Source organism: Dama dama, chromosome 15 (genome assembly GCF_033118175.1).
Source record: "Dama dama isolate Ldn47 chromosome 15, ASM3311817v1, whole genome shotgun sequence".
Classification (NCBI taxonomy): Eukaryota; Metazoa; Chordata; class Mammalia; order Artiodactyla; family Cervidae; genus Dama; species Dama dama.
Window position 1 is genome coordinate 11,990,661 of NC_083695.1, and position 23,870 is coordinate 12,014,530.

The following is a 23,870-nucleotide window of genomic DNA, read 5'->3' on the forward strand; positions in this document are numbered from 1 at the left end:
TGCTCCCCTCCTGAAGGAGGGAATCTTGGCAACACAGGAATCAAACCTGTGTCTCTTATGTCTCCTCCCCTGGCAGGTGAATTCTTTACCACCAGCCCTGCGAGGGCTGTAACCACTGATGACTGTGACTTCCTCAAGTTCCTCATGTAGGGAGTGGCGCTGCTTGTCAGCATGGCTCAGAAATTCATATTTGGAGGGCTGGAATCATGGATAGCTATGACATTTCTTGCACACCATTATGGCAGGAGATATTCCATTTCATACGTATGAAGTGACTATGATATTCATCAAATTAATGTTCAAAAAAATGTTAGTTCCCCTCCCCTGTTTTTCTTTTTTTCTAGAAAAGGAAATGGTTACTTCTGTGCTTTAGTCCAGAGCCTACTCTGCCCTGACTCTATGGGGCTTTGATGACTGGATGTTGCTTCTCCTGTTTTTTTCAAACTCTCTTTCTGCTGGATTTTGCCCCATTGTATGTTAGTAGCCCAGGTTTCTCTTCTTAAACAACAAAACTATTTTGAGTTTAATTTTCAATTCTCTCCTGGCCTGTTTACCCTCCTTCACCCTCTACCCCTCAGGTCTTGCCTTCACAAACAAGTCCTTGAACTTGAATCATAAATGAAGTTGTACTCATTGCCCGCCCCCACCCCCCACCCCCATTTCCTTCTCCAGGGAAACAGCTCTTGTGAATTTCATCAGTTACCTTCTCATCGCCCCAGTCGGTGGCCATTTCACAGACTGCCCCTTTGGTATTTAGCATTGTGGGCCAGATGTTCTGGATTCTGCCTGTCCATTAAAGGCATCTTGATTGGTGCACATTAGTCTCCTGAGGGTCTTGTAAATATCCCCGTGCCCAAGCCCTACCGCAGGGCAGAGCCATCATGTCAGGACCCCTGCGGGTGGACCATGCAACAGGACATTTTATGGTCCCCTGGGTGCATCAGCGTGCAGCCAAAGCTGAGAATCATGTAGATCCAGGGAGCTTAAAAAGAAAGTGCTCTTCTATGTAATGGTTTCTCCTTTACTTGGGCTTTCTTCAAGATTTCTGAGTTGTATTGTTGAACCTGTGTTCTGCAAAGGGGTCCTTTTGATACTCTACTTGAGTGCGTTTGGAGGTTATTAGGTATGACAAGCTTCTTAAGGGCAAAATCCACTTATGTGCTTATTTAACAACGCTCACAATAAAGGGCCATTGGATAAACAATTCTGAGGGGACTTCTGAATGCCCTTCCCGCAGGGGATAGCTGAGTCATCCCCAGTGGCGAGCCATGGGCAGATATCATCCCAGACGTGTGTGCACTGGTAAGGGGTGAAGTGGTGTGGTTGGCAGGCCCTCATCCTTCTCTGGAGAGGAAAAGGTGAGAACTGAGGTGGTTAGGATTCATGACAGCTATTCTTTCAGCACCCACACCTCAGAATTTTATGGTTTTCTTCATAGGGGAGAAGTGCTCACTGATTATAGTGTTGGCCTGTTCTAGAAAATACTCTGGGGAGAACTGGCCTGCTTCTACCCCCTCTCTTCCCTCCTACCTGACTCAGCCTCATACTGTGTTCTGTACTAAGTTGCTCCCATCATATCCAGCCCTATGAACTGTAGCCCAAGAGGATCCTCTGTCCATGGGATTCTCCAGGCAAGAATACTGGAGTGGGTTACCATGTCTTCCTCCAGGGGATCTTCCTGACCCAGGGATCGAACCTGCGTCTCTTATGTATCCTGCATTGGCAGGTGGGTTCTTTACCACTAGCGTCGCCTGGGAAGCTTCACACTAGATGCAGGCAATTCCCTTTGTGGTCATCTGGGACTGAATTCAAAGATTGAGGGTCTAGCAGAAGGCCCCTTCGTAAGCTTTGTAAAACAACCGACTATAATATTGTAAATAGGAAGTACTCTTTGAGAAGGGATTCAGAAGATTCAAGGCTCTATTATCACAAAATGAGTCTTCATACAGTCATAGCACCCAAGCATCTTTTGTTGGATTGATAGAAAGTTTTTTTTTAATAAATTTAAAATTTTCTTTACAAATTGCAAATACAACACTTCAGCGATTTTACTTTTTCCATTCCCATCCAACATATTTTCAGACTTCTTCAATCTTGTTTGTGTAGCTTGTTCCAATATTTCTGATCCAGGTGTTTCTTGCTTGGTCTGCTTTATTTATTTTTTCCTTGATTAAGCACCATGCCTAGCAGCTGCTTTGTCAACCTTGTTTTGATGGACTTTTTCTTTGTTTCAAAAAGCTTCTCATACTCCATGTCAGTTTTGCTTGTTCCAAACACAGTGATGAGATAAGTCTGGGAGTAATACTCTTGGTATTCTAGAGAAAGATTTGATTATCTGAGGCTGATTCACTCCACTGAGCAGTTCCATACTGTAATAAAATCCTACAGTGCATTTTCATTTTGGTCCTTGATGTACTAAAGATATATGTTAGACACTGCCCTGGGCTGGGGGTTGGAGTCTAAGTCCACGAGGTTCTGATTTATGTGGAGGTATTGTGGGGAGTGCGGAGGGACACAGAATGAGGGGGAGCTTGGAGCAGGGTCCCCACCTCCATTCCAACCAAACAGCTGTGATCTACTTTTTCCTGAGCTAGAGCTCATTCAAGAAATGGTTTTGCTTGTGAAAAATGGTTTCAGAGCTCAAAAAATATTTTAAACATAAATTTCTATAGATATAGTCAAACTGCTTTCTACAACTGCCCCAGTTTCCATCCTCACCATGAATATTTTGCCATAACTTGACTAACACTGGATAGTTAATCTTTTTTAATTTGTCTAGCCTAATGGGTAAAAAAAACAAAATCATCTCATTCTTATCTGAATTTGCATTTCCATCATTAATAGTGAAGGTAAGACTCTTTTTAAAGATGTATTGGTCATTTTTTTCCTGTGAGGTGCCTGCCCACGTGTACATTTTATCCACTTCTGTGAGGTTGTTACTGCTGTTCAGTCGCCAAGTCGTGTCTGACTCTGACCCCCGTGGACTGAAGCATGCCAGGTTTGCCTGTCCCTCACCATCTCCCAGAGTTTGCCCAAGTTCATGTCGGTTGAATCAGTGATGTCTTCTAACCATCTCATCCTCTGTTGCCCTCTTCTCCTGCCTTCAAATCTTCCCCAGCATCAGGACCTTTTCCAGTGAGTCAGCTCTTTGCATCAGGTGGCCAAAGAATTGGAGCTTCAGCTTCAGCATCCGTCCTTTCAACGAGTATTCAAGGTTAATTTCCTTTACGATTGGCTGGTTTGATCTCTGAGCTGTCCAAGGGACTCTCAAGAGTCTTCTCCAGCACCACAGTTCAAAAGCATCAATTCTTTGGCACTCAGCCGCCTTTATGGTCCAACTCTCACATCTGTTCATGACTACTGGAAAATCTATAGCCTTGCCTGTATGGACCTTTGTCGGCAAAGTGATGTCTTTGCTTTTTAACATCCTGTCTAGGTTTGTCATAGCTTTCCTGCCAAGAAACAATCGTCTTCTAATTTCACAGTCACTATCCGCAGTGATTTTAGAACCCAAGAAGAGGAAATTGGTCACTACTTCCACCTTTTCCCCTTCTGTTTGTCAGAAGTAATGGGACCAGATGCCATGATCTTAGTTTTTTTAATATTGAGTTTTAAGCTGGCTTTTTCACTCTACTCTTTCACCTTCATCAAGAGGCTCTTTAATTTCTATGAGGTACTTACTGGTTTTTAGAAGCTATTCTCATATTAAGATATTAATATGTGTTAAATGTTTTCTATCAAGGTGCTCTTGTCTTTATGGTGGGGCTGCTATGCCTCATTCTCTCCTCAGGTGACATTTATTTTATTTTAAAATATTTATTTATGTATTTATTTAGCTGTGCTGGGTCTTAGTTGTGGCATGCAGGATCTAGTTTCATAACCAGGAATCAAACCTGGGCCCCCTGCATGGGGCGTGCAGAGTCTTAACCACTGGACCACCAGGGACATCCCTTCTCAGGTGAAATTAGACCTCACATTTTATAAAAACCTCAGGTGGAATTTTGATTTAGATTGTATTAAATTTACAGATTAGCTTAAGAAGTAAATGGACATTAGTCATTAATATACTCTCTCTGGAATCATTCAGTTTTTTTAATGTCTCTCAGTAGCAGTTTATCATTTTATGGAGATTTGTAATACTTAAAAGATTTTATTCTAGATATTTTATAGTTTTATTGTGGTCATGAATAGACCCTTTTTGTCCCTATCACATTTTCTAATGGCTATTGCTGGTTTACAGGAAAGTTATTTCTTTTTTCATATTGGTCTCATTCTGGGCACCTCTTACTGAACTCTAAGCCTATTATTTCAATGGCACTTTCCTGATGGTCCAGTGGTTAAGACGTTGCCTTAAAATTCAGAGGGTGCAGATTCCATCCCTGGTTGGAGAACTAAGATCCCACATACTTCACAGCCAAAAGACCAAAACATGAAACAGAAACAATATTGTAATAAATTCAATAAAAACTTTAAAAATGAACCACATTTTAAAAAATCTTTAAAAAATATTATTTCTATTAATCATATTTGATTTTCTGCTGGACAGACATATCTGCAAATAATGACAGTTTTGCTTTTTCTTTTCTGATAGACATAATTCAATTCTTGTTACACTGGCTATGACTGCCAAGTGGAGGTGGGCATCTGTGTTAGTCTCCAGTTGCTGCTATAACAACTTACCACACACTTGGTGGCTTACAGCAACATAAACTACTGATCTTACAGTTCTGGAGGTTGAAAGTCCAAAACAGGTGTCACTAGGCTAAAACCCAGGTGTCAGCAGGGCTTCGTGCCTTCTGGAGGCTCTGCGGGAAGAATCCGTCCCCTGCTCAACAGGCTGCCTACCTCCTTACCACACCTTCCTCCATCTGCCCAGCCATCTGTGTGGCATCTTCCAGTCTCTCTCTCCAACAAAACCTATCTCACCTCCTTCTTCCTTTTACATATGAGGGTCCTTACGATTACACTGGGTCCTCCCAGATACTCCAGGAAAATCTCCCCCGTTAAATTAAAATGCTCAATTTAATCACATCTGGAAAATTCCTTGTGTCCTGTAAGATAATATATCCACAGGTTCCAGAGAGTAGGACATGGACATGTTTGAGGGGCCATTATTCTGTTCAGCACAGCATCCTCAACATTAATCCAGACATTCATGGGCGTAAATGTCAAATTTTAGCATTAAAAAACAAGCTTTGTTTTAGGCTTCTATTAGACCATTTTTATCAGGTTAGGAGTTTCTGTCTCTTCCTCGATTGCAAAGGCTTTTTGTCAGGAAAGGATGATGAATTCTTTGAAAGTTTGAGGGCTTACATTCAGATGAAATTATTCTTCTTAAATCTATTAGATGGCCAAAAAGTTTATTCAGATTTAAGTACCAAGACACATTTTTCATTTTCACCAAGAGCTTTATTGAACAATATATTCACTAACTGAATAAACTTTTCAGCCAACCTAATATTAATGTAATTGGTAATATTAACAAATTTCTTCCTTAAAACATCCTTATAATTCTGAGATAAGCTCTTTTTGGTCATGATGCATTATTTTCACGCAATGATGAATTCACTTTGCCAATATTTCATTCAGTATAGCTTCATTATATATTCAAAGTAGGAGTGTCTCATGATCTGTGTGTGTGTGTGCACGTACTTTATCCTCATAAAATTTCAACTCAGGAGTATACTCTTAGGTGTACTCTCTGAGACCAAACAAACAATATCATTCTCACATATTTAATGTTAAGGAGTAAAAGATGATTTTTGAACACTGATTCCCCAGGTAAGTCTTACACAGCAGCCTAGCAGAAGTCACAAGCTCTGCTCATTTGATGGATTTATTGGGGACATATTTTAACTTCACAACAGTGACATAGCTTTGATAGGCTATCCTTAAGGAATAAAAGCATGTGCATACAAAGTTAGAGAGAAAGAGTAAGTTAAGAATCAGCTTAAACCGAATGCAAGTGAGCAAAAGAATACAGTATATAAAATATCTTCAAGTAAAATATCCATATGTTAGGGAAATAGAATGAGTTAATAAGGATGTGACAAGCAAAAGCTGATAATGGTTTTAATTTGGAGTTTGGGGCCTTTCTCCTTTGTAGAACTGTGTCTCCTACTGAATAAAAGCATACATATATAAAGGCATGTTTTAGGAGGAAGTCAAAATAGATTCACTGACCCCAGGGGCTAAAAGATGGCTTGGTGACTGCCTTCTAGTAAACGAGAGGGGATGAGTAGATCCTAGTTGATGTCTGTTTAATAGAGATAAAAGTGAGAAGGTGGCTGCACTTTACAGCAGCATCATGTTTGCTTGAAGGAGAAATTTTACTAGCTCTTGGAGTACATAGGCTTCTAAGAGGATAGAGGGCAGGAGGAAAAGGGGGCAACAGAGGATGTGATCATTGGATGGCATCATCGACTCAGTGGACTTGAGTTTAAGTAAACTCCAGGAAACAGTGAAGGACAGGGAAACCTGGTGTGCTGCAGTCCATGGGGTCACAAAGAGTCAGACATGGCTGAGCAACTGAACAACAACAAAGAGGATAGAACATGTCAAGATAAATGTGAGCTTGAAAAATGACAGACAAATAATGATGATGTTCTGGGCTAGAGGCTGAGAGCCCTGAAAGATGACCTTGTGTCAAGAGGTCACTGTCCCAGTCTGAGGTCACATCAACCATATCCCCACCCCTCCCACCCAGAGTGGACTGAGGAAAGCAGTGTTTTTCAGGAATCCTATACATCATCTCAGTTTCCCTTCTCCATCTTCTACTGGATATGTGTCCCCACATTAGGGCCAGATGTCATATTGGATCATCTTGCAGACAAGACTGAGGTTTGTCTGACAGACTGGAATTCAGTTCAGTTCAGTCATTCAGTCGTGTCAAACTCTTTGTGACCCCATGGACTGCACCACGCCAGGCTTCCCTGTCCATCACCAGCTCAACTCAGAATTTACTCAAACTCATGTCCATTGAGTCAGTGATGCCATCCAACCATTTTATCTTCTGTCGTCCCCTTCTCCTCCCACCTTCAATCATGCCCAGCATCAGGGTCTTTTCCAATGAATCAGTTCTTTGCATCAGGTGGCCAAAGTATTGCAGTTTCAGCTTCAGCATCAGAGCTTCCAATGAATATTCAGGACTGATTTCCTTTAGGATGGACTGGTTGGATATCCTTGCTGTCCAAGGGACTCTCAAGAGTCTTCTCCAGCACCACAGTTCAAAAGCATTGATTCATCGGGCATTCAGCTTTCTTTACAGTCCAACTCTCACATCCATACATGACAACTGGAAAAATCATAGCTTTCACTAGACGGACCTTTGTTGGCAAAGTAATATCTCTGCTTTTGAATGTGCTGTCTAGGTTGGTCATAACTTTTCTTCCAAGGAGCAAGCGTCTTTTAATTTCATGGCAGGAGTGACCATCTGCAGTGATTTTGGAGCTCAAAAAAATAAAGTCTGTCACTATTTCCATTGTTTCTCTGTCTATTTGCCATGAAGTGATGGGATCAGATGCCATGATCTTAGTTTTCTGAATGTTGAGTTTTAAGCCAACTTTTTCACTCTCCTCTTTCACTTTCATCAAGAAGCTCTTTAGTTCCTCTTCACTTTCTGCCATAAGGGTGGTGTCATGTGCATATCTGAGGTTGTTGTTATTTCTCCCAGCAATCTTGATGCCAGCTTGTGCTTCATCCAGTCCAGCATTTCTCATGATGTACTCTGCATATAAGTTAAATAAGCAGGGTGACACTATACAGCCTTGACATACTCCTTTCCCAATTTGGAACCAATCTGTTGTTCCATGTTCAGTTCTAACTGTTGCTTCTTGACCTGCATACAGATTTCTCAGGAGGCAGGCAGGTCAGGTGGTCTGGTATTCCCATCTTTTTAAGAATTTTCCACAGTTTGTGGTGATCCACATAGTCAAAGGCTTTGGCATAGGCAATAAAGAAAAAGTAGATGTTTTTCAGGAACTGTCTTGCTTTTTCAATGATCCAATGGATGTTGGCAATTTGATCTCTGGCTCCTCTGCCTTTTCTAAAACCAGCTTGAACATCTGGAAGTTCACGGTTCATGTATTGTTGAAGCCTGGCTTGGAGAATTTTGAGCATTACTTTACTAGCATTGAGATGAGTGCAATTGTGTGGTAGTTTGAGCATTCTTTGGCATTGCCTTTCTTAGGGATTGGAATGAAAAATGACCTTTTCCAGTCCTGTGGCTACTGCTGAGTTTTCCAAATTTGCTGATATATTGAGTGCAGCACTTTCACAGCATCATCTTTCAGGATTTGAAATAGCTCAACTGGAATTCCATCACTTCCACTAGCTTTGTTCGTAGTGATGCTTCCTAAGGCCCTGTTGACTTTGTGTTCCAGGATGTCTGGCTGTAGGTGAGTGATCACACCATCGTGATTATCTGTGTCATGAAGATCTTTTTTGTATAGTTCTTCTGTGTATTCTTGCCACCTCTTCTTAATATCTTCTGCTTCTGTTTGGTACATATCATTTCTGTCCTTTATTGTGCTCATCTTTGCATGAAATGTTCCCTTGGTATCTCTAATTTTCTTGAAGAGATCTCTAGTCTTTCCCATTCTGTTGTTTTCCTCTATTTCTCTATTTCTTTGCATTGATTTCTGAGGAAGGCTTTCTTATCTCTCCTTGCTATTCTTTGGAATTCTGCCTTCAAATCGGTGTATCTTTCCTTTTCTCCTTTGCCATTCACTTCTCTTCTTTTCACAGCTATTTGTAAGGCCTCCTCAGACAGCCATTTTACTTGTTTGCATTTCTTTTTCTTGGGGATGGTCTTGATCCCTGTCTCCTGTACAATGTCAGGAACCTCCGTCCATAGTTTATCAGGCTCTCTGTCTATCAGATCTAGTCCCTTAAATCTATTTCTCACTTCCACTGTATAATCATAAGGGATTTGATTTAGGTCAGACCTGAATGGTCTAGTGGTTTTCCCCACTTTCTTCAATTTAAGTCTGAATTTGGCAATAAGGAGTTTATGATCTGAGCCACAGTCAGCTCCCGGTCTTGTTTTTGCTGACTGTATAGAGCTTCTCCATCTTTAGCTACAAAGAATATATAATCAGTCTTTTTTTGGTATCGACCATCTGATGATGTCCATGTGTAGAGTCTTCTCTTCTGTTGTTGGAAGAGGGTGTTTGCTATGACCAGTGCGTTCTCTTGGCAAAGCTCTGTTAGCCTTTGCCCTGCTTCATCCTGTACTCCAAGGCCAAATTTGCCTGTTACTCCAGGTGTTTCTTGACTTCCTACTTTTACATTCCAGTCCCCTATAATGAAAAGGACATCTTTTTTAGGTGTTAGTTCTAAAAGGTCTTGTAGGTCTTCATAGAACCGTTCAACTTCTGCTTCTTCATTGTTACTGGTCGGGGCATAGACTGGATTACTGTGATATTGAATTGTTTGCCTTGGAATCAAACAGCGATCAATCTGTTTTTGAGACTGCATCCAAGTACTGCATTTGACTCTTTTGTTGACTATGATGGCTACTCCATTTCTTCTAAGGGATTCCTGCCCACAGTAGTAGATACAATGGTCATCTGAGTTAAATTCACCCATTCCGGTCCATTTAGTTCGCTGATTCCTAAAATGTCAATGTTCACTCTTGCCATCTGCTGTTTGGCCACTTCCAATTTGCCTTGATTCATGTACCTAACATTCCAGGTTCCTATGCAATATTGTTCTTTACAGCATCGGACTTTACTTCCATCACCAGTCCCATCTACAACTGGGTGTTGTTTTTGCTTTGACTCTGTCTCTTCACTCTTTCTGGAGTTATTTCTCCACTCTTCTCCAGAAGCATATTGGGCACCTACTGACCTGGGGAGTTCCTCTTTCAGTATCCTATCATTTTGCCTTTTCATACTGTTCATGGGGTTCTCAAGGCAAGAATACTGAAGTGGTTTGCCATTCCTTTCTCCAGTTTTGTCAGAAGTCTCCACCATGACCCGTCCATCTTGGGTGGCCCTACATGGCATGGCTCATAGTTTCACTGAGTCAGACAAGGCTGTGGTCCATGTAATCAGATTGGTTAGTTTTCTGTGCTTGTGGTTTTCAGTCTGTCTGCCCTCTGATGGAGAAGGATAAGAGGTTTTTGGAAGCTTCCTGATGGGAGAGACTAACTGAGGGGGAAACTGGGTCTTGTTCTAATGGGCAGGGCCATGCTCAGTAAATCTTTAGTCAAATTTTCTGTTGATGGGTGGGGCTGTGTTCCCTCCCTGTTATTGACCTGGGACCAAACTATGGAGGAGGTGATGAAGATAATGGCAACCTCCTTCAAAAGGTCCCATGCATGCACTGCTACACTCAGTGTCCCCAACCCTGCAGCAGGCCACCGCTGACCCACGCCTCTGCCAGACACTCCTGGACACTCATGGGCAAGTCTAGGTCAGTCTCTTGTGGGGTCACTGCTCCTGGGTCCTGGTGTGCACAGGTTTTGTTTGTGCCCTCCAAGAGTCTGTTTCCTCAGTCCTGTGTAAGTTCTGGCGGCTCTATGGTGGGGTTAATGGTGACCTCCTCCAAGTTGGAAATTCAAAAATCAGCATCAAGATTTTACATTCAGGAGAGCCCGAGAGTTGTGGGAAACCAAGAGTCACCTCTTTTTCATGCTTGTGCACACACTCACTTTGCTCTGAGTCCCAGCACAGAGGCAGCAGCTTGGAGAACACCTGGATCATACAAGAAGATTCACTGATTAAGTTTAGGACATATGCTGAGTGGAAGGGATCTGGTGGGACTTTCTCAGGGGACAGAAGTGTTGGCACGTACCTTTTTCCCCCTCTCCTTCCACATTGCTCACCAGGTGCTGGTTAATGTCATTTCTGTCATTCTCTGCTACTTAGCTAACACCATGCACCCTATCCTGGAGTCCTCTGAAGACCAGCCTTGCCAAACCTGCCAACAGCCTCCTCAAAGCAGCTCCCATCCTGGGAGTCTTGCCCTGTACATCACCATGCGCAGAGAAGTAACAACCAGGCCTCAAAACGGCCACCTGGGGCCAAGCACCACCCATCAGACACCCATAGCAATCATGAACCAACCACAACAGGAGGTGCATTCAGCCCACAGGGTACTCTGCTCTGGTGACCTGAGGGAGCTGTGCCATTGGGCTCACTGGACACCTGCTGCATAAGGTCACATTTTCAAGGTCAAGAGACTAGCTGATATACCTAATACATAGAAACAAGCAGAGAGAGTTGAATATAATGGAAAAGAATCTGAAAGAGAATATATATGCACACACACATATATGGGCTTCCCAGGTGGTGCAGTGGTAAAGAACCTGCCTGCCAATGCAGGAGACACAAGAGACGGGGGTTTGATCCCTGAGCTGGGAAGATCCCGTGGAGCTACAAGTGGCAACCCACTCCATATTCTTGCCTGGAGAATCCCACTGACAGAGGAGCCTGGTGGGCTACAGTCCATGGAGCTGCAAAGAGTTGGATATGACTGAGCGCACGCAAACACACACACACACACACACACACACACACACATATATATATAGTTGAATCATTTTTCTGTACACTTGAAACTAACATTGTAAATTAATTATACTCAAATTAAAAAAAAATCATTTAACCCCCCCCAAAAAAACCCAATAGGCAAAAATTAGACAAAGGAATATCTTCCAAGTGAAAGAAGACAAAACCCCAGGAAATGAATTAAATGAAACAGAGATAATCAATGCAGCAAATAGAGTTTAAAGTAACAGTCATAAACATGCTCACTGAAATCAGGAAAAGAATGGAAAAGAGCCATTAAGAATCCCCTGTGTGGGAAAGCCTTCTCTTACCCGAGTCTGGGCCACAGGTTCTGCGCCAAGCTCCCACTCTATTGCTTCTCTGAAACTTCTGGATGTCTTGAGGAAGCATCCAGGTTCTGGTTCCCTGAGTCTCAGACCTCCCTGTGCCCCAGAATCATTTGGGGATCTTGGTCAGAATATAGACCCCAGACCCCATCTCACACACGCCAGCTTAGTATCACTGGGAGCCAGTTCTGGAAATCTATTTTTATTCTGAGCAGTTGCCAGGAGGTCATTTTTTCCACAGCCAGCCTGCTCCCGGTCCAGTGGCCTCCAGAAGCATCTTTCACCAGATAATAACAGTTGATCCCATTGATATAGAGGCCCAGAAGTACTAAAACGTTATGAAGCCAAACATATTTTTAAAAAGCCTTTCATCAAATCTTGCCTTTTAACTACTTCTCACTTGGTAATTATTATTTCTCAATATAGCTGGCACTTAGTTGAAACCACATCCCTGAGATTCTTTCATCATGTGATTGCTCTCCAAGATTATTTGAGATTCTACAAGATAAGCATCCTTTGTTTATATCTGATGCCTATATTGCCTGGACATTCCAGTTCAGAGAAAATGAGAATATGATCATAGTGAACATTGATGATGCGCTCCATAGGTTCTGGGAACAGTGCTAAGTGCTTGACATGAGTTGACACATTTTATTCTCTCTCAGGGCATGAAAGAGGATGAGGTAGGTGCTATTGTTGGTGTTGAGTTGCTAGGTCATATCTGACTCTTTTGTGACCCCATGGACTGTAGCCCACCAGGCTCCTCTGTCCCAGGTATTTCCCAGGCAAGAATACTGGAGTGGGTTGCCATTCCCTTCTCCAGGGGATCTTCTTGATCCAGGGACTGAACCAAGGTCTCCCACATTGCAAGCAGATTCTTTACCATCTGAGCCACCAGGGAAACCATACACCAATTTAAACCTTGGAAAATAGCTGGTCACCGACCTCAGGAGGGTGAGGTGGGGGTAGTTCAAGACTTACACATTCGTGGTATTTTTACTGTGGGGTCAACTGAAGACTTTGAAGAGATCAGTCCATTCTAATACAACCTTTGAGCTGTGGGGTCAACTGAAGACTTTGAAGAGATCAGTCCATTCTAATACAACCTTTGAGCTGGTCTTTAAGAAGATGAGTCCAGTTACACATTTTTTTTTTTTTTTTTTGCATTTAGTAATAGTTTTTTTTTTTTTTTTTTGAAACAGACTCTGTTTCCTGGAGAGGTGGGTGGCAGGAGGGAGGTATGCTCCTTCAGTGTCATGTGCGTGCTAAGTCACTTCAGTCGTGTCTGACTCTTTGTGAACCTGTGGACTGTAGCCACCAGGCTCCTCTGTCCATGGGATTCTCCAGACAAGAATACTGAAGTGGATTACCATGCCCTCCTCCAGGGGATCTTCCGAATCCAGGGATCAAACCCACATCTCTTAGGTGTCCTGAATTGGCAGGCGGGTTCTTTACTACTAGAGCCACCTGGAAAGCCCTTCAGTGTCGCATGAGATGCTAAATGTCTGTTCCCACCTGTCTCATCCTCTTTCTAAACTCCTTTCTGGCCTGTTTCCTCTTAAATGAAAGGGTTTTAATACTATATCTTGTACAGGCAACCATGGGAATGAGCTGAGCTGGTGGAATGGAAAGCACTCAGTAATGCACAAACCAGCAGAGAGATGTAAGGTATCCTTTCTGTCTCACTTCTAGTTGCTCAGAGCTGGTGCTTTTTTAAAAAACAATATGTTCACTGAAAGATTATTTATGAAGTGTTAATATTTTATATAGTGGTTTCAATATTTGTGTAACTTAAAATTCTCAGATGCCCTTGAATAATATAGATATCTACAATACTCTCATGTACACAAACTACTATATTTCCTGATACTTAACATAATAAGACTACTCTAACTTCCACCCATAAAACATTACTCTTTCAAAACCACACCTTTAAGAGTTCACAAATTCTTATTTCTCCCGTTTTTGAAAATTATATTTAAACCTTCTTTAAAAAAAAAAGAAAAAGGAAGCTGAAATCCTCAAACCAAAAGCCTTAATCTACCTTTCACAGTGTTTATCAAATCATCATGATGTACATTTTATGTATTTTCTTTCAAGTTGGATATAAGATTTTGTTTTTATAATTTTAATATTTTTGACCTCTTAAATACTTAAAAATTGTGTCGATTACACCTCAATAAAGCTGAGAAAATTGAAATCAAATACAAAAAAAAGCCTTAATCTGAACGAATTCTGAGAAATAGATCAATGAAAAGGATCTTTTATTCATCCCACAGAAAAAATACACTTAGTAATTTTCACCTGAAGAAAATATATCTTGTGTTTAAAGAACTCAAAGATTAGTTGTAAGGAGTTGCTTTTGGACAATGATCAATAAGAGCTTATTATCAACAGTAGGATGCTGATACCAAGGACCATCCCCTCTTGCATGCATTACTGTTTATACTTCCAGCTCCTTTACTGGTCAGGAGTGATGGGATCAACCATGCAACCAGTGCATGGTTGTGGGATCCCACAAAGGAATGAATCATGTATGAAGCATGCTGCCTCCCCCACAGTGGAGACACTCTCTGAGCCAGGATACTGACTTAGATAACCAAGCACACACTCTCTAAGAATCTCCATTACTAATTAGTAGGCATGGGAAACCCAGCCTGCAAATCACAGCTGTTCGCATATGTTCTCTGAGGGCTCCATGTACAACAGTGCCCTGCAGCTGAAGGCTCTTCACGATGCCCATCTGCAACATACAGTATATGAGCCTGTTTGGACATTAACTTGAACATATCAATCCTTCTGGAGAGTCCACTGGGAGTTCTGCAGAAACTATCCCAGCATTAGAGTTGTTTCCACCTAAATCTCATGAGTCATTAACACTGGATCCAAGATAATGAACTAGTGTCTAGAACTTAAAATCTGTATCTTTAATCATAATGGTCAAGGTTTCTCAGCAGCAGCATTATTCACATTTTAGGTTGTGTGGTTCTTTGTTGTGGGGGACTGTCCTGGGCGTTCCTGCCTGGCCTGTACCCACTGGGTGCCAGGAGCACTGCCCTACAGCTGTGACATCCAGAATGTTTCTGGATATTGTCAAATGTTTCCTGAGGGCCAAAGTTTCCATGGACTGACAGCCAGTGAGAAAGGGTGCAGGTGAGAACTGGGCTGAGCTGGATAGGGTCATAGGCAACATCTGGCTATACTCGAGACCTGAGGACTCCTCTGTGGATAAAGAAAGATGCCGTAAAACAGTGAAACAGGAGTGAAAATAGCCTTCACTTCAGCTGGCCATTCTCAAGTTGTCACTGCTCTGTGAAAGGTGATGGGTGAGGATGCTGAAATGGGCAGGACCCGTTAAAGCATAATCCTCATGGAGCTAGAGTTTCTGCCAGGGCTTCAAGCAACAGCCAGAGCTTCAGGCCAGAAAATGACTGTTTCCAGAAAGGTTGTGTACATCTGTGCTTAAGTGCCAATGGCTGCAACCTCTTATCTGTACTCACCACCAATGGTTATGTCATCATAGAATAGGGAACAGGGTCAGGAACCAGAAAGAACAGGAATAAGTACAAGCAGAGTGTCACAGAGACTCAGCTTGGTGGTTGTTGGTATCTGCTGGGGGTGTGAAGTGACTCTGAGCAGAAGCTGAATCGTCCTTTCCAACACACATGCACACATACAAACATGCACCCTTGTACATGCACACACACACACATGCACATCACACATAAATGTGTGCTCATCTCAAGCACACACATATACAAATGTGCACTCATGTACATGCACATACACACACATGCACATATATACACACAAATATGCAGCCACACACGGACAGGAATGCACATACACGTGTACACATGCTTACAAAGGTGAGATATTATGCAAGTCCTAACTGCGTGGACTGTGGGTTAACATTGCAGAAGAGGTGCAGAAGGCTGGTCACGGAGAGTGTCACCAGACAATCCTCAGTGCAGGGGCAACCCTGTCCATTTGTGTGGGGATGGGGCAGGGTAGGCTCCAGAAGAAACCTGGCCCAAGTGTAGTCATGTGTTAGAGACACACATCCACATATAGAGAACTGGGCCACAGCACTGAGATGAGCCTAGGCTTACATGGCACCACATTTGTGCAAAAAACTTCAATGAATAAAGATATCACAAAGGGGCCAAGTGTTGGCTGTTCTAGTCCCCACGAAGGCCAACCTTGAATAACTCAGATGTAACCCTGTTTCCCTGCTCCAGCTGTTGGCCTGGGGGTGGGAGCCTGTCACCTCTCAGTAGAGTCTTAACAGAAGAAAGCCTGGTGATGCTGCAAGTCAGAAATGTGTGGGGGCCACCTGGAGACCTCTCCTCTCCTCAGAGCTTCCCAGCTCATCACATCTCTGCCTTCTTCCTCTTCAGTCTCCTGAAGATAAAAGGCAGATAATGAAATACCTTATATTTAGGATGCCTGTATCTTTGAGGTACTAGGAGTAATGCCCCGCAATCTAAGGGAAGTACCCTCATTCTAGTGAAATTCTAATTCAGCTTTGTTTGCTGCATGGAGACTCATTTTTTAAAAAAATTTTCATTGACATATGGTTCACTTACAATGTATTCACTTCTGCTGTACAGAAAAGTGTATATGTACATTCAATTATACATCTATACATTCTTTTTTAATATTCTTTTCCATTATAGTTTATCACAAGATAATGAATATAGTTCCCTGTGCTATACAATAAGGCCTTGTTGCTTCTCTATTCTGTGTATATATATGTTAGTTTGCATCTGCTAATCCCAAATTCCAGTCCTCCTTTCCCCCAACCCCCTCCCCCTTGGCAACCACAAGTCTGTTCTCTCTCCCCATGATTCTGTCTCTATTTCATAGATAGGCATGTGCATTGAGACTTGTTTCAGTGTAATAGCAGTAAGTCTCACAATGTGTCATTTTCCTCTGAAAATAGAAATGATCAGTAAAACATCTATCATTCTGTCATTAGGGGCCTGAGATGGGCTCCAATCACTTATCAAGGTCCCGTGGAAGGGCGTTTTCTAGACTGGGGAATCAGGTCTGTGCTTGCCTTCCATATGCCATCAAAGGATGGGCTGAATGCCTGGCTCTTCTCTTGCATCTACCTGGGCATCTCGGCAGGTCCCTTCATCTCCCTCTGCCACTGTCCTCAGCCCTACATCTAGAGGAGTGGTTTCTCTAAACCTGTGTGCTAGCAGCCTGGCATGCTTCTAATCCTTTCTAGAAGAAACCCCACCTACTTTTAGCCCTCTTTTTAGTACTTCCTGCTATCTGATGACAGAGGCATTTTGGATCGTTTTCAATGACAGCAGTTTGCACTGTTTTAAAGCTCCCCTCCCTTGCCCTATCCTGTTGCATCCTTGCCCTGCCGTCCACCCATCCCCACCCAGGACTGCAGGCAGCCCCGGGAAGTCTTTGTTCTGTGTTGGGGCAGCCTATCCAGGATGCCTGCCTCCTGAAACTCTTCCTGGAAGGCTCTGGGCTCCTCAGGACCCTGGCACCCACCCCACCTGCCTAGACCCATTTCCCACAGTCATCTCTGACCTTGAGCTTCAGCATCCCTCTCAATGGAGTTCTCGAAGGAAGTTAACGATTGTGGTGCATTTTGCAATCACGTGCTCCAATAGCAGTCAGCAGAACTATTTCTCTGACATGTGGGCTTAATGTTCTGTGTTGAATCCAAAGTCTTGCTGGGTGAGCCAGCTCGTTTAAATCCTCCTCAGCTCCATCCTCAGAGAGTCTCTTCAACACACATTTCCTGGATCGTTTTGTCCCAGTTCAATCCTATCAGGGATGCTGTTTTCTTGTGTAGTCGCCCAGTCCCACCAGGGATGTTAGAAGCCAGACTCATTAGAGGCGGCTGCCAAGTGTATTAATGGACCTAGAGGGAAAGAATTAAGAACACTTCTCTCCCTCCACATATATAGGATGAATCACTTTCCTGAACCGTGTGTTGATCCAAAAGGTAATGAGCCCAGACTGTGAAAGGTGTCCCTTGGGTGCCTCTCTGCTCTCCACCCAGGCAGTACTCAGTTACATGCAGGAAATGGAGGCAAAGCAGAAAAGCCCAGAAACATAAAAACCTGGACAATCTGAGAAATCCTTTGGTCATTCATTTTAACCCCCTCTATCATGGGGGCAGCAGAGAATGAGATGGTTAGATAGCATCACCAACTCAATGGACATGAGTCTGAACAAACTCCAGGTGATAGCGAAGGACAGGGGAGCCTGGTGTGCTGCAGTCCATGAGGTCGCAAAGCGACTGAACAACAACAACAAATTGTGTCTCATCCGCTAGTCATTAACAAAAGGGGTGGGATTGGGAGACTGGTGTACTCTGAGAATCTAAATGGCCAATTTGAGATTTCACTTGGTGTCGTTTTCTCTCTCCATATGGTGAGAGAATCCAATTTTCATTATGAGTCACATAGTCCAAAAGTGCCATCCGGAAACACAGAGAGGACAAGCAGAAGGGCCTGGACTCTTCCCCAGGCCTCCCTGCCACCCTCCTGAGAAGTGGAGCCTTTCCAGGGCTCCTGGACCAGATGGCCTGCGTCTCCACTCACTCTGCCTGTGGATGTGGCAGGCCAGCTCTGCCCAAGACCTCCAGCCCCACACTCCGGGATCCAGTATGTCACCAGCTATTCTTGATGATGATCACTACAGCATTTGTCACAACGGTCTGAACACGGGCCGCAGGTCAGGTGTTCAGTGGGACCCCCGCCAGATCAGCCTAAAGACAGTAAAGTCCTTGTGGTGTCATAGGGGAGACTTGGGCCAGTTAGGGTGACAGGGGCCTGAACACCTTTGCGCCATGTGAACAAACAAACTTTGTTTCGCAGCCTGGATTCTTTCCTGTACGGCCTCCACGCCCTCTTCAAAGGTGACTTCAGGATAACAGCCCGAGATGAGTGGGTGTTTGCGGACATCGACCTGCTGCACAAAGTTGTCGTCCCAGCTCTCAGGATGTCCCTGAAGCTGCATCAGGTAAGCATTCTTTTTGTTTTTTTTAAGTATAAGCCTGAAACATTAGGGGGAAAAAATGACCTTTCAAAAACACGGTCCCCTGGCTCAGCATAATTCTGACAAGTGGGCTTCTGACTTAGTAACTAAGTGTGTGTGTGTGTGTGTGTGTGGTGTGTGCTGAGTCAAGTCCCCTCAACTCTGCGGCCCCATGGACTGTAGATCCTCTGTTCATGGAATTCTCCAGGTAAGAACACTGGAGTGGGTTGCCATTTCCTCCTCCAGAGGATCTTCCCAACCCAGGGATCAAACCCACATCTCTTGGGTCTCCTGCACTGGCAGTCAGGTTCTTTACCACTAGCACTATCCAGGAAGTCCAGCAACTAAGCATTGAGGCATTGCCTATTTTTGATGGTACCCATGGTGATATGCCATCAAGATCTCCCACTAGCATGGAAGAGGGGACCTGGCCGGAGAAAATGACATCACCACATTGTGGTGAAAAGTCCCAGGTTCCTACGCCACCAGCTCTCTGGGCCCCGAGGCCACTGCGATGCTGAGGTGCCTTCCATCCACTCGGGGGGCTAAGCGATGTGGAGGTGGACTTGACCTTGCACCAGGCATTGGCCTCATTGCCGCGTACACAGCAAGCCAGGACCAGCTCTGTGCTCCTCCCGACCCACAGACGAATTCTTTCCCCAGGACCAGTTCACTTGCCCTGATGAGTATGAAGACCCAGCAGTCCTCTACGAGGCCATCCAGTCCTTTGAGAAGAAAGTGGTCATCTGCCATGAGGGTGACCCAGCCTGGAGGGGCGCCGTGCTGGCCAACAAGGAGGAGCTGCTGACCCTGAGGCATGTGGTAGACGAGGGTACGGATGAGTACAAGGTGCTCATGCTCCACAGAAGCTTCCTGAGCTTCAAGGTGATCAAGGTACGGGAGCCATCCCTCCTGGCTGCCACCAGCCTCCCTCCTGGGGGAACATGAGAAGAAATATATGGCTGGTCAACAAGTTCATTTGGGTTTTCATTCAGGAAAAACCTGAATGAACTTTTTTTGTTTAAAATAATTTATTATATATATTGATTTAATTTTTGGCTGTGCTGGGTCTTGGCTGCAATATGGGCTTTCTCTAGTTGCGGTATGCGAGGGCTTCTCATTGGGGTGGCTTCCCTTTCTGCGGAGGACGGGCTCTAGGGCTCGCAGGCTTCAGCAGTTGCAGTGCATGGGCTCAGGAGTTGCTGTTCCCGGGCTCTAGAGCATAGGCTCAGTAGTTGTGGGGCATGGGCTTAGTTGCTCCTCCATATGTGGGATCTTCTCAGACCAGAGAGCAAACCTGAGTCTCCTACATTGGCAGGTGAATTCTTTACCATTAAGCAACAAAGAAGCCCCCCTGAATGAACTTTTTTCCCAACACAGTAGCATGGATTGGCACAGACACCCCTGCCCCTGGGCCAGCATCCTCTGTCCAAAGCCACAGTCCCGGGGGTAGGGGGAGCGGGCAGCGCTGGCCAGCATGCAGGGTGGGTGGCCCCGGACAGGCAGTGCATCCCTGCCAGGGCCCTTTCCCACTCAAAGAGCTGTTGTACAGGTGATGACTTTGGCAAAAAGTCCTGCTAGGCTAGACAGGCGTGGGGTCAGGATCTAGCTTGTTCTTAAAGACTTTCTAATTCTCTAAGATTCCAAACCTCCCTCTCATAACCTGTTCCTGGACCTGATAACTTCCTTCCCAGAGCTTCTCTGCTTCATACAGATTCAAATCTCCAGGCTGAAACAAAGCCTTCTTTCCTTTTTATTTGATCTCCATGGCCCCATGAAAATGGCATCATATCCACCTTGCTGCTGTTCCGACATCACTAAGAAAGCTTTAGGCCAAAGCATAGTGGTCGCAGGTACTCAGACCCAACAGGCTGTAGCCCCGCTCTCTCACCGCCCCCACCATCCACTTTCCTCCCCGTGTCTTCCCTGCGCTGCAGGTGAACAGAGAATGCGTCCGCGGCCTCTGGGCGGGGCAGCAGCAAGAACTCATCTTCCTCCGCAACCGCAACCCCGAGCGCGGCAGCATTCAGAACAACAAGCAGGTCCTTCGGAACCTGATCAATTCCTCCTGTGACCAGCCCCTGGGGTACCCCATGTATGTCTCCCCACTCACCACATCCTACCTGGGGACCCACAGGCAGATGAAGAACGTCTGGGGCGGACCGGTCACCTTGGACAGCATCAGGGCGTGGCTCCGAACCAAGTGGTTGAGGTGGGTCTTCACTGCAAAGGCATTATTTCCCCGGATGGGGCGGGGCTGCGAGCTCCAAGACTTCTGGTAGGGATCTCACTGTCCCTACCAGGGATCCCTGTCCGTACCACAGGGATCTTCCTGTGGTGAAAATTGCCGTGCCCAAATGTCCTCCAGCACACCCTTTGATTCAATAAGCCGTTTCAGATGATGACTCAATGGGAAACGTCATCAGATGAGAGTCTGTCTCCCTCCCCCTTCCATCCACGGGCTGAGACTTGGGTTTGAGTCCTTGCAAAGTTGCTGAGGTTATGGGTCTTTGTTACACATCTGTTGCCAAGAAGCAGGCTTGAACCAGCCTCCTTGCCCCATCCCACCCCCAGCCCTCATCTCTCATCGAATAAGTTTTCTCACCCGGTGGTAACAGCGTTCCTCGTTAGTGGGAACAAATTCTAAGTTGTTTTGCCTGAATCTAACAGGGCTCTTTGTCGGACCTCAAAGCTGAGGGTCCCTATGGATGGTGGAGCGCGCGCGGCTTCTTCATCCAGGCAGGGTGTATTCATTTATCAGTGCCTGAGGGGCTTCTTCATCTGGGTAGGGTGTATTCATTTATCAGTCACTGAGGTTTGGGGAACAGAAACCCCTCCCTCCATCTGCATCCCATCTGCATCTCCATCGCTTCTCGCCAGTACAGTATGGTCTGCCATCCTGCTTTGGACACAGATGTGATGGGGCGTCTAGGGGAATTACACATGTCTGGGTGAGAATCCCTGAAGCGTTTCTTCCTCTCAGAGTGCGGAAGGACTGCGACGCAGCGGGCCAGCCGGGCGCGGGCGACGCGGAGGACGCGGATGCAGGGGGCGCTCCGCCCGCAGGCGGTAACAGTGCCCCCAGTGGTGAGCGCAGGGAGAGCAGCGCGGAACAGCCCAGAAAGGATGGGAGCCGCCACGGGTCACCCCGGGAAGGGACGCGGAGGCCAGGTGAGTGCGGTGGGGGCCTCGTGTTACTGCCGAGGCTCCTCGCGTCTCACTGGCCAACACCGTGGGCTGTGTTGTCATTCTAACCCCTGAGAGACGCTTTACACAGGACAAACCAGTACTGGGCCGAAAGATGCCCCCAAGTATACTGACTCATGTAAGTTCTACTCTCTTCTGTGTGTTAGATTCAGCTTTTATCCTTTATCCATCTGTCTGTCCGTCGGTCCAGTGGTCAGTCCCGTCCACCCCATCTCTCACTCCTTCAGAGACCACTGGCTTATGTGTCTCAGTGTTAGACTGTGTTGTAGCTCTTGATCCCTGAAGGCGCCTCCCTCCTTCTGTGAATTGACCCACCTCCTCCAAGTCCCGTGATGAGGCAGCCAGGCTCCTGCCCTCCACTGCCTGGTCACTGCAGCTCTCCACTTCTCCCCTCACACCTGACATTTCAGAGCATAAGGAAAGAGGGGGAAAGGGTGCCAGCCGATGGGGGTGGAAGTGATTTGGTCTAAGTTTGGGCTGAGTGGAAAGCTTAAAATCATGTTTAAACTAAGGCCCAACTAATTAGGCTCAATCAGATGGATGAGGTTCCAAAATCCCTCTGTACTTGGAGGAGAAGGCTGGGTTAGAAAAGGCAACCCTCAGGGCTCGCAGAGGACGTGCCCAATTAGACTGGGAGAGACAGATGACTGGCCTGGCTCCCACCAGCGCACTGTCCCTTGGCTTTGACCTTCAAAACCTGTCAGTGGTTTCAGCTTTTGGCCTCAGTACTTTTACCATCAAGAAGCATTCATTAAGTGCCTCTTTGTGCGTGTTCCCCTGTCAGCTCTGCATCAAAGGAGTAAGTGAGGAGCAGTGCCTGCCTCCTAGAAGTGCCCAGAGCAAGGCTGGGGATTTAACTGAAATACTGAGGATGTGTGTAAAGATGGGCAAGAAGATAGATAAGATTAAAGAAAGACAGATGGATGACAGATAGATAGGGAGACAGAAAGATAGATAATGGATGGATAGATATCAGTAGAAGATAGAAAGATAGATTATAGGTATATAGGGAGATTGAGGTTATATATATAATAGATAGGTGATAGATGGATAGAAAATTAATAGATAATAGATATATAGATCGCTAATTGATTGATGCGTGTGTGTGAGTGTTCATTTATGTCTGACTCTTTGCAACCAAATGGACTCTAGCCTACCAGGCTCCTCTGTCCATGGAATTTTCCAGGAAATAATACTGGAGTGGGTAGCCATTTCCTGCTCCAGGGGATCTTCCCTACCCAGAGATCAAACCCTCATCTTCTGTGTCTGCAGACAGATTCCTTACCACTGTGCCACCTGGGAAACCCATATCTCCTGTAAAGTATGAATAGCAGAGTATTTTAAAAGAAATTTAATCTTATTAAGTTCATAGGTGGCACATGAAAGCTTTTGAGGGGATCTTCTCTGCTCAGGGATTGAACCCTGGGTCTCTCACATTGCAGGCAGATCCTTTACCATCTGAGCCACCAGGGAAGCCGCAGTTGGTTGATAGAGAGATAATAGAAAGATAAATAGATAATATAAAGATACATAGGTAGGTTGAGCTATTTCAAATCCTAAAAGATGATGCTGCGAAACTGCTGCACCCAATATGCCAGCAAATTTGGAAAACTCAGCAGTGCCCACAGGACTGGAAAGTCAGTTTTCATTCCAATCCCAAAGAAAGGCAATGCCAAAGAATGCTCAAACTACCGCACAATTGCACTCATCTCTCACGCTAGTAAAGTAATGCTCAAAATTCTCCAAGCCAGGCTTCAACCATACATGAACTGTGAACTTCCAGATGTTCAAGCTGGATTTAGAAAAGGCA

General features: G+C 44.9%; 1 protein-coding gene across 1 annotated transcript in view; it reads left to right on the top strand.

Annotated features, from left to right (window-relative positions):
* The window catches only part of PCNX2 (pecanex 2), a 300,345-nt gene that overhangs the window by 261,037 nt on the left and 15,438 nt on the right, over window positions 1-23,870 (top strand). Inside the window, exons 29-32 of the mRNA XM_061162994.1 lie at window positions 18,694-18,838; window positions 19,517-19,747; window positions 20,791-21,065; window positions 21,837-22,024. Coding sequence (XP_061018977.1) covers window positions 18,694-18,838; window positions 19,517-19,747; window positions 20,791-21,065; window positions 21,837-22,024 — 839 coding nt within the window. The remainder of the gene's footprint in view (window positions 1-18,693; window positions 18,839-19,516; window positions 19,748-20,790; window positions 21,066-21,836; window positions 22,025-23,870) is intronic.